Below are 11,021 nucleotides of genomic sequence, written 5' to 3'. Positions count from 1 at the left end.
CAAAATATTGGCATCATCTTTGTAGACCCAGAGAGACAAATAACGATATCGGCAATAATGGGACACAGCGTGTAATAAAGAGTTTGGTAATGATGAAGCCTTGTCCAGTTGTCATGGAATCTGATGTCAATGTTTTATTCAAGTAAGTGGATGCAAAGTCTAGAAAAAGGTTGTTGATACAAGGATTTTTAGAAATCTGAAAAAGACATATTACACATATGAACTATTTTGGTTTTTAAAAAAAAAAAAGATGTTAAGTCTTTTGTTTGTACTAAATAAATGTGGCAAAGGCACCAATCTTTTCATTATTATGTTCTTACACTTTTCTTTAATTTGTGTGGGTAGGGGAGGGGGGTTCTGCTGAACATACATGTATTGGAGAGAGTTGGTGGCAGAGGTACACATTCCTAATTTCTGTGTAATTCTGTAGTTTTTTTTATATATCTTAGTATATACATTTCTTATGATTATTTAATCTCACTTTTAAAATAAATAGAAAAGGTTTGAGTGGAACCTGCGGTTGGTGGGGTGAGGTGATATGACCCATGATGCTTAAGGCTTACAAAAGTTTAGCAGCTGCCAGGCCTGAAGACTCAGGAAACGTCAGAAAAACACCTCCAGCACAGGTCACACTGGATCATTAGTGTCGCACAATGTCACACAATGTGTTCCTACCATTCTCCTTTGGAAGGCCCTTCTGGTCACAACCAGACACAAGAACTTTTTTTTCCTACAGGCCAACACTTTGATAAAAACCTAGTATTTAGTCATCTTATCTGCACTGCAAACTCAATGTTAATTGCACTACCATTTCAGTATCTTTTTGCCATCAGCCACTTTTATACCTTTATGTGTGCATTGTATATATGTCTAAATGTGTGTGCACATGCGTGCATACACAGGGGAGTGAAAGTACTATCAACCAAATTCCTTTTATGTTTGCATATACACGGCAAATGAACATGATTCTGATTCTTTATTGAACAATGTAAAACAGACTAATCCATCAAGTAGGAATTGAAATGAAAGAGATTGTTTAAAATAAAGAATGTCAATATTTCAAAACAGGTTTATTATTCAGCTCAATGTACACAGACAAATCAGGATGTCAGATTTTTACTCTTGCAGATATGATTGAATTAATAGCAAATCGTCAACTGCTGTTGCATTTACAGCATGCAAATGCTCTGTTTTTTTGCAGATACAGCAGAGGTATGACCAGTGTGCACGGCACATTAAACCAAGCTCCAAACATCATCACAAAACACTCGTTCATGACCACCGCCTCGTTCAAACCAGACCAAGTTATATTCCAAAGACACCTCAGCAACACAGTCCCTAATATAGATATAAGGGTGATAAAGGCCTTCTTTTTAGACTGGTCCAACCTTCCCCTTTTCCCACACTGTTTTCCTGGGCCAGGACGAATCAGAATACAAAGAACCGAAAGGGTACAAAAGGAGATGACAAACAAGGTTAAAAAGGCGATCCATGAAGTAAGCCTAATAAAGACCATTTCCTCTCTCATGAGAATTGTTCCCACAAAGCAAAGCAGCCAAGCATTTCCGATGCTGATGTTTCTGATTCTTATCCCTCGCTCTGTTCTCAGGCTCCGATAAGTGATGGGGTGAACGACAGCCAGATAGCGTTCCAAGCAGATCAGGAGGTGAAAGAATGTCTCTCCGAACCATGAGAAGGTCCAGATATAGTAACCCACTATCACAATGTCAATGTTACAACAGACCTCGTAACAGCAGAAGATGAATCCCACAACCCCAAAAAGTTCTATGACCACCATGTGATACGTTAAAATGTCTGTGTGGCTCTTCGCTGAGGCTGAGGAGATGGAGCGCTGCTGGTGCCATTGTTGGATCCCAAGGTAGCATATGCAGGTACAGGTTGGGATGAGGATGGCTACATTTATCATGAAGAATACGGAGTACACAATAGAGCTTGGTCTGATGACAAGGCATTGTACATTTAAAGGAAAGGAGATGTTACGGGAGGGCAAGTTAAGGGAATCATAATAAAAGGGACAGCCCACAGGCATCTGAAAGGGGGACACAAAATATTTTAGTTTTGGCAGTGCCGAATGTGAGCAAATAAAAACAGACAATGAAAGAAACATTACCAGATCATTAAACTTTGCCTGGCTCTGTGTTAAACACTTTATTAAAAAATACACACACAAAAAATCCTCATCACCTGACTGCGCAAAAAGACATGAGAGAGGCCGCAAGACCCCTATGACTACCCTCAAAGAGCATCTGAGGTGAGAAAGATTCTTCAAAAATCTGTTTACTGTCTAAAGAAACTGACTTTCTTAAAATCTGTTCTTCAGAGACAAAGAGTTGAGTTCCTGCTGTCTAAAAAGCAACTATGATTCCGTTCTTTTATGGGTATTGATAAGTACAGTGGCCTCCACTCACTAAAGCTAAAGCAAAATTCAGTACAGACTTTTAAGACATTACAACCTACTGAGAAACCTGTTTGAAATGATTAATTCTCATCCATCCATCCATCCATTCTCTGCCGCTTATCCGGGGTCGGGTCGCGGGGGCAGCAGCCTAAGGAGAGAATCCCAGACTTCCCTCTCCCCAGCTACTTCCTCTAGCTCATCCGGAGGGATCCCCAGGCGTTCCCAGGCCAGTCGAGAGACATAGTCTCTCCAACGTGTCCTGGGTCTCCCCGGGGGTCTCTTACCGGAGGGACATGCCCTGAACACCTCACCAGGGAGGCGTCCAGGGGGCATCCTGACTAGATGCCCAAGCCACCCCATCTGGCTCCTCTCAACGCGGAGGAGCAGCGACTCTACTCCGAGCTCCTCCCGGATGGCAGAGCTTCTCACCCTATCTCTAAGGGAGAGCCCAGCCACCCTACGGAGGAAGCTCATTTCAGCCGCTTGTACCCGGGATCTTGTTCTTTCGGTCATGACCCAAAGCTCATGACCATAGGTGAGGGTAGGAACGAAGATCGACCGGTAAATCGAGAGCTTCGCCTTTCGGCTCAGCTCTCTCTTCACCACAACGGACCGGTGCAGAGCCCGCATTACTGTGGACGCCGCACCGATCCGCCTGTCGATCTCCCGCTCCATTCTTCCCTCACTCGTGAACAAGACCCCGAGGTACTTAAACTCCTCCACTTGGGGCAGGATCTCCTCCTTTACCCGGAGAAGGCACTCCACCTTTTTCCGGTTGAGAACCATGGCCTCGGATTTGGAGGTGCTGATTCTCATCCCAGCCGCTTCACAGGCGGCGGCGAACCGATCCAGTGATAGTTGGAGGTCACGGGCCGATGAAGCCAACAGGACCACATCATCCGCAAAAAGCAGAGACGCGATCCTGAGGTCACCAAACCGGATCCCCTCAACACCATGACTGCACCTAGAAATTCTGTCCATAAAAATTATGAACAGAATCGGTGACAAAGGGCAGCCCTGGCGGAGGCCAACCCTCACCGGAAACGAGTTCGACTTACTGCCAGCAATTCGGACCAAACTCTGGCACCGATCGTACAGGGAGCGGACAGCCCGTATCAACGGGCCCGACACCCCATACTCTCGGAGGACCCCCCACAGGACCCCCCGGGGGACACGGTCGAATGCTTTCTCCAAGTCCACAAAACACATGTGGACTGGTTGGGCAAACTCCCATGTACCCTCGAAGACCCTGCTGAGGGTGTAGAGCTGGTCCACTGTTCCACGCCCAGGACGAAAACCACATTGCTCCTCCTGAATCCGAGGTTCGACTATCCGGCGGACCCTCCTCTCCAGTACCCCTGAATAGACCTTGCCAGGGAGGCTGAGGAGTGTGATCCCCCTATAGTTGGAACACACCCTCCGGTCCCCCTTCTTAAAAAGAGGGACTACCACCCCGGTCTGCCAATCCAGCGGCACTGCCCCCGATGTCCACGCGATGTTGCAGAGTCGAGTCAACCACGACAGCCCTACAACATCCAGAGCCTTAAGGGACTCTGGGCGGATCTCATCCACCCCCGGGGCCTTGCCACCGAGGAGTTTTTTAACTACCTCGGCAACTTCAGCCCCGGAGATACGAGAGCCCATCTCCAGGTCCCCGGGCCCTACTTCCTCACTGGAAGGCGTGTTGGTGGGATTGAGGAGGTCCTCGAAGTATTCCTTCCACCGATCCACAACATCCCGAGTTGAGGTCAGCAGCACACCATCACCACTATACACAGTGTTGACAGTGCACTGCTTCCCCCTCCTCAGACGCCTGATGGTGGTCCAGAACCTTTTCGAGGCCGTCCGAAAGTCGTTCTCCATGGCCTCACCGAACTCTTCCCATGCCCGAGTCTTTGCCTCGGCAACCGCCGTAGCTGCACTCCGCTTGGCACGCCGGTACCCATCTGCTGCCTCAGGAGTCCCACAGGCCAGTAAGGCCCGATACGACTCCTTCTTCAGCTTGACGGCATCCCTCACCGCTGGTGTCCACCAGCGGGTTCGGGCATTGCCGCCACGACAGGCACCAACCACCTTGCGGCCACAGCACCGGTCAGCTGCCTCGACAATGGAGGCACGGAACATGGTCCACTCGGACTCAATGTCCCCCGCCTCCCCCGGGACATGGTCAAAGCTCTCCCGGAGGCGTGAGTTGAAGCTCCTTCTGACAGGGGACTCTGCCAGGCGTTCCCAGCAGACCCTCACAACACGTTTGGGCCTGCCAGGTCTGTCCGGCATCCTTCCCCACCATCGGAGCCAACTCACCACCAGGTGGTGATCAGTTGACAGCTCCGCCCCTCTCTTCACCCGAGTGTCCAGAACATGCGGCCGCAAATCCGATGACACAACCACAAAGTCGATCATCGATCTGCGGCCTAAGGCGTCCTGGTGCCAAGTGCACATGTGGACGCCTTTATGTCTGAACAAGGTGTTCGTTATGGACAATCTGAGACGAGCACAGAAGTCCAATAACAAAACACCACTCGGGTTCAGATCAGGGGGGCCGTTCTTCCCAATCACACCTCTCCAGGTCACACTGTCATTGCCAACGTGAGCATTGAAGTCACCCAGGAGGACGAGGGAGCCCCCAGAAGGGGCACTCTCCAGCACTCCCTCTAAGGACTCCAAAAAGGGTGGATACGCTGAACTGCTGTTTGGACCATAGGCACAAACAACAGTCAGGATCCGTCCCCCCACCCGAAGGCGAAGGGAGGCTACCCTCTCATCCACCGGGGTAAACTCCAATACACAGGCACTGAGCCGGGGAGCAACCAGAATTGCCACCCCTGCTCGTCGCCTCTCACCATCGGCAACTCCAGAGTGGTAGAGAGTCCAACCCCTCTCAAGAAGACTGGTTCCAGAGCCCTTGCCGTGCGTCGAGGTGAGGCCAACTATATCTAGTCGGAACTTCTCAACCTCGCGCACCAACTCAGGCTCCTTTCCCACCAGAGAGGTGACATTCCATGTCCCTAGAGCCAGTTTGTGCAGCCGGGAATCAGACCGCCAAGGTCCCTGCCTCCGGCTGCTACCCAAAACACAATGCACCCGACCCCCTTGGCCCCTCCTGCAGGTGGTGAGCCCACGGGAAGGGGGTCCCATGTTGCCTCTTCGGGCTGCGCCCGGCCGGACTCCATAGGCAGAGGTCCGGCCACCAGGCGCTCGCCAATGTGCCCCACCCCCAGGCCTGGCTCCAGGAGGGGGCCCCGGTGACCCGCATCCGGGCAAGGGAAACTTGAGACCAATGTTATTTATCTTCATTAGGGGGTCCTGGGCTACGCTTTGTCTGGTCCCTCACCTAGGACCTGTTTGCCATGGGTGGCCCTACCAGGGGCATATAGCCCCAGACAACGGAGCTCCTGGGATCATTGGGACACGCAAACCCCTCCACCACGATAAGGTGGCAGCCCAGGGAGGGGATGATTAATTGATTAATTCTATTGTTATTTATTAAATTGCAAACATACATTGTAGCATTTTAAAGGAAATTTGGAGACCAACCTTAAAAATCCTTGCTGTCGTTGCAACTTTCTTAACTCAAATGCTGGAGTTTTCCACCGCTGTCTAGTTTTCACACCCAAATTGTTTATTTGCATAAAACTCAGAGTGATCATGAAGCTCCCGTTGGGGCTGGAAAACTCAACACTTAATGTCACATCCTTTTAAAGCCATGATCATAACTCCACTTTCCCTGTTGTATGCTGATAAATGTTCCCAAAATTTACCTCCACAAATTTAACTGTACATCAGACGGAGTCACACCGAAACTATGGAGTTACATGATTAATTTTGCAATCAAATTATAATAAAAACAAACCTGTAGAAAACATAAGTAATGTACAGCATGGAAAATCTAGCACTATATCAATACAACCAATGTGTTTGAGTTTTTTTGTCCCAAAATAGAAATTCTACATAAGATTATTCTATATTTACTTCACTTACATGCAACAAAAATCTAAACTGTCTCATTTTTCATCGTTCTTACGACATGAAAATATTCCTGCTCTGTGCAGGAAGTGTACAGGTAACACTAGCCTACCGGGGAGACTTAGCCATGTTTCGAATATGATTGTGTGACAAAGATGTTGTTTGCTTAGGTTAAAACTTGACCAAATTATACTCAGAGAGATCCTCAATAAGAGCATCGATATCATGGTCAGGAAGATATGGTAAGCCTTTAGCTTAGTTTGGCAACCCCGGTCATTGTTACCACTTTTTTCCCGGGACTTTTTCCCCAGAGTGTAGACAACAGAAATACCGCAGTAGAACATGATGACAAAGCAGAGAATACAGGCAACGATGTCCATTATTGCAAAGATTTCACTGGCTATCATCAAACCTATTCCTGCAGAGGAAAGAAGCCAGGTACACGCAAGGCTGATGTTTCTGACTGTGATCCCCCATTCTCTCCTCAGGATCTGGTATCTGATGGGGTAAACCACAGCCAGGTAGCACTCCATGCAGGTCAGGATGTGAAAGTAAGTCTCACCATACCAAGTTAAGTTGAAAATCAACATCCCAGTCATCAAAAGGTTGAAGTCCCATTTAAAAATACCAGTACAACACACTATAGACCCAAAGATCCCGACCACCTCCATGATAGCCAAGTGGAAGGTGAAGATGTCTGCGTTAGTTGTCCCTTCTGTGGAGTGCTGCTGCCATCGTTGGAGGCCCAAGTACAGGACAAGTATAAGGAGAGGTAAAATGAGGATGAACGTCATGATGATGTATGCAATGTATATATGGTTGAATGGGTTAGTCATGTAGCACAAAATAAAGCTGCCTTCACTGGTGCTGAAGGACTTATTAGGTTGAGAGGGGCCGTTCACAGACATGTCTGTCAGAGAAATAGAAACAACAAATTAAGGTAAGTTTTTAATCTAACAACATTTCAAGCTGAATGTAATTACCATATTTTATATTGGGTAAGTAAACCCAAGCTGTAAGGTGCAAACCTCAATACGTCATAACAATTTTAAGGGTTTTGGTGAGAAATATCAATTGAAATGAGACTTATAAAACCCAAAGGAAAAGAAGAAAAGTGACACACAAGTGACAATGATGTTAACATAAACACTAGAAGCAGTATTTACTAGCTTTAATCGAACATTAGCATGTTTTTATGGTTAATGACTAAATCCACGGGTGACCCCAAGGTCCGCTGAAAGTATAACGCACTGCCTCTAAAAACACAATAACGAACACAGGTGCTCTGGGAGGAGTATGATCTGCCTACCAATTTATTTGAATCCTCTCACCAGAACCTGACAGGAGACAAATAGGTTTTTGTAAAAACACTTGATGACTTATTAGTGATGACCATATTCAAAGATAAATCAAAGATAAATTCCCAAAGAAATGTGAAGAAATGTTGCTCTGAAATACTTTAGTCAGTTATGACATTCAGGGTGGCAACTGAGGGCGTCGCATCACAGCTCGAACAGTCAGCACAGACATTTTTACAGTTTAAGTCCATATTATGATTTAAAATGAAAAATCATTAAAAATATAATAAAATTCTTCTTAATTCCCTGTGTAATTTGATGAGTATATAGTGGTAACGTACCTGAACCTCAGTACTTGAGTAAATGTACTGTTTTGTATTCGATTTCTTCGCGAACCAAAGTGAAAGGAGGTTACTGAGTTCAGTCCCTTGTCGTGATTCGGGTTTCAGTCTGGGTTCACTGCCTGCTCTTTCTGTTTTAATTGAAAATGTGATATTTGCATGCTGTCGTATAGCACGATCTCGCTACATTATTGTTTTTGCTGTATGCAAAAAATAAAAAACATCCCACATGTGGTTGGAGGGCAGCGTCCCATGAGTGAACACTCGAGGGAAGCCGGACAACAATTGGGACGAAATAAAAGGTCGGTGCCTTTCATTAGTCTTTTTGCAAGTACAAATAGCGCTAATGATAAATTAAGAGGTGTTCTCCTCTCTTACAGCTGTCAGTGTCCCACAGACCAACCCCACAAATCAGCCGAGCATGCTGAACTCCAGGTCCTTAGACATAGATGAAGGTCAGCACTTCTTGTGCTCTTCACGATCGGCGTGTGTTAAAGATTTTGAAGTGTTTTTTTGGGAAACCGAAATGGGAAATGTCTTCAAAGGCTACGTGACACCCGTATCAATATGCCCATATTTATGTCAAAATGTCTGATGTCGTAGGTATGAACGCAACTTCTTCCCCATCTCTTGTTTCTCCGCACAGCTCCGTCTTACCTATCTACCTTCAATGACAGCAACGCCTCCTCTAGCTTCCTCAGCACCTTCTCAAATCCGAACTTCACACCCTGCTCCAAATCCAGTGCTAGCACGCTGGTGTTCCTCACTTTCACCTGCACCTCCTTCCTTTTCGTCGTTCCCCTCAGTTGTCTCGTGCTTGTCCATGGGATCCAGCGGCAGAGGCAGCGAGCGTCAGCTGCAACAACGATCAGCAACTGCAACTTACTCACCTACAACATCCTCGCCCTGGAGCCAATCCATTTGCTTGCATCTGTAATGTACTGCCTTGGTATATACACGTCCCAGTATGGACTGATGAAGATGGGCATCTCTGCGATATACCTGGTTTATCACGGTCGACTCCTGTTTCATTGTCTGACCTGTGTTGAGCAATACGTGGCAGTCATGCATCCCCTCACCTACCTGAACCTGAAAACAGAAAGAGGTGTCTTGGCCAGAAATACCGTGATTGGTTTTGTTTGGCTAGTGTCTGTGCTAAATTTCGTTTTTTCATATTTGTACAGCGACAATATACCCACGGTACCCTACTTGCTGCTGTTTGCCGCTGGCTTAACTGTTATATCCTACTGCTCACTCTCTGTGCTCCATGCTCTTGCTCGCCCTAGGCTGAGTGAAGTGTCTGGAAACAGGAGGAAGGTTGACAAAGTGAAGAAGAGGGCATATGTCACCATTGCAGCTATAACAGGTGCCATGTATGTGAAATATATAGGGACGGTGACTTGCATGGCATTGCATACTGCGACAGTGTTGGGATCCAATAAAGGGTGCATGGTGCTGATGCTGGCGTTCTGGTTCTGTCTGCCGAGCAGCGTTTGTATGCCTCTGCTGTATCTGTACAGACAGGGGAAAATACCGTGCCTCAGAGCCTGAAAGGGGTCGGGTGGGGGTACTTGGTGGGAAAAGTACCAGGTCCGCTCCGCATTCATACTGAAGTTATAGTATCTAAACTTCTGCCATACAACCACTAGGGTGGCTGTAGAGTAGCTCCAGAACAGCCACCCAGTGTGGAAGATGAGCAGAGCCAAGTAGAAGTTTGGGATTTATATAGATTATTCTTTTCTCTCAGTGCCGGTGAGTTTTGCTTGTTTGCTTGTCATTTTGCTTTTAAAAAGGATGTTGTTAATCTGAAACTCAGACGTCATCTTTCTCAAAGTTTTCATGCGCAGATTTCTGATGCTTTGTCGCCCTCCAGCGTTCTGTAAGCGAGTCACAGGAAAAGCAATTGGATATTGGAATTAAAGATGCTTCCTCAAATTAAAAAATTATGAATGAATAACATTTTTATTCAACACTTAAAAAAAACTTTTTATCATATTTTTTATATCATATTCAGTAAAATAGGAAGCCATGTTAATTGGTGTTAATCTATTGCTGTAATCCCCTCATTAATTCCATGGTAACATTTAGGTGTTCCTCACATGTGGATGAGCACGTTGCTGCAGGTGATTTTGAAGCTTCCAGAACAGCTTGGTGGAACTGCAGAAATTAAATATTGAACGAGCACTCATCTCCCTCTCCCCAACTCCCGTCTGGCCTCATCTGTATTCCCGCATCCCAATCTGGAGCCTCACTGATGGGGTGTCATGCCCTGTGCAGCCGGAGGTAAATTCTAACCACATCAGGAATTTCCTAATGAGCCTCAAATAAGTCTAAAATGTCTGTGAAGAAGTTTCATCACATTTGCAAAGATAAACTCAGCTGAGCACGAGCACAATATGGGGTCGCGATTATCTGGTGGTCTGGGCAGGGTAAGGTGACTTTGCCATAATTGGACAACTTGGTCTTTTAAACCCCCCCCCCCAAACAAAAGGAAGATAGAGAAGGGGAAGAAAGAAAGAAGAGCCCTTTCTAATCCGAATTGGCCCGGCAAAGGCTTCTATCCCCACGCGACCAGATTAATGGAGACTCGTGGTTCTGAGTCACCCGCCGCAATCTCTGCCCTCTGCTGAAGACATCGAGCTCGTGGCCCTTTGAGTGGACCCCAGGGGCAGTTAAGCAGAGGGGCGCATAGCTGATTAGCATGCGTACAATCAAAGGTTACAACAACAGCAAAAATGTCTAAAGGAACAGCTCAACCCTGTTTAAATCCTCCTCTTATCTCTGGTCTCTCACTCTTCCCGATCTTCACTTCCTCCCTCTCTTCCACCCCCTGCCTCCTTACCAGTCTCCTAGCTTTCCTCCGCTCTTCTATTTGTCTCCTCGTGATGATTCTGTAATTGAATCAGGTGTCCCATGGATACTGACTCCCACACACAGAGTAGAACAAACAGACGCGCCATCCAGAAGCGACGAGGGCACCAGGTGTGTGTGTGTGTG

The 11,021-nt window shown here is 46.8% G+C and overlaps 1 protein-coding gene across 4 annotated transcripts; it reads left to right on the top strand.

Annotated features, from left to right (window-relative positions):
• The first annotated feature begins 1,825 nt into the window (after positions 1-1,825).
• Positions 1,826-9,918, top strand: LOC115250708 (uncharacterized). Of its 4 annotated transcripts, XM_029840443.1 has the most exons (6): positions 2,008-2,272; positions 6,874-6,936; positions 7,032-7,157; positions 8,266-8,326; positions 8,405-8,479; positions 8,671-9,918. In XM_029840443.1, the coding sequence occupies exons 5-6, from the start codon at positions 8,446-8,448 to the stop codon at positions 9,573-9,575; spliced, it is 939 nt and encodes a 312-aa protein (XP_029696303.1). In that variant the 5' UTR covers positions 2,008-2,272; positions 6,874-6,936; positions 7,032-7,157; positions 8,266-8,326; positions 8,405-8,445; the 3' UTR covers positions 9,576-9,918. The 4 variants fall into 4 exon arrangements, with proteins under 4 accessions (XP_029696301.1, XP_029696303.1, XP_029696300.1 ...); XM_029840441.1 differs by lacking the exon at positions 2,008-2,272 and adding an exon at positions 1,826-1,892 and having other exon boundaries at positions 7,032-8,326; XM_029840440.1 differs by having other exon boundaries at positions 7,032-8,326.
• Positions 9,919-11,021: the final 1,103 nt, after the last annotated feature.

Source organism: Takifugu rubripes, chromosome 8 (assembly GCF_901000725.2).
Source record: "Takifugu rubripes chromosome 8, fTakRub1.2, whole genome shotgun sequence".
Lineage (NCBI taxonomy): Eukaryota > Metazoa > Chordata > Actinopteri > Tetraodontiformes > Tetraodontidae > Takifugu > Takifugu rubripes.
The sequence above is the reverse complement of the archived record's forward strand: the minus strand, read 5'-3'. Positions and strand labels throughout refer to the sequence as shown.

Bases quoted from the DNA above. Each gene is read 5' to 3' on its own strand.
- LOC115250708 (XM_029840441.1), top strand. From the start codon at position 8,446: ATGCTGAACTCCAGGTCCTTAGACATAGATGAAG. The intron at 8,480-8,670 runs GTCAGCACTTCT...TTCTCCGCACAG, and splicing joins GTCCTTAGACATAGATGAAG to CTCCGTCTTACCTATCTACC.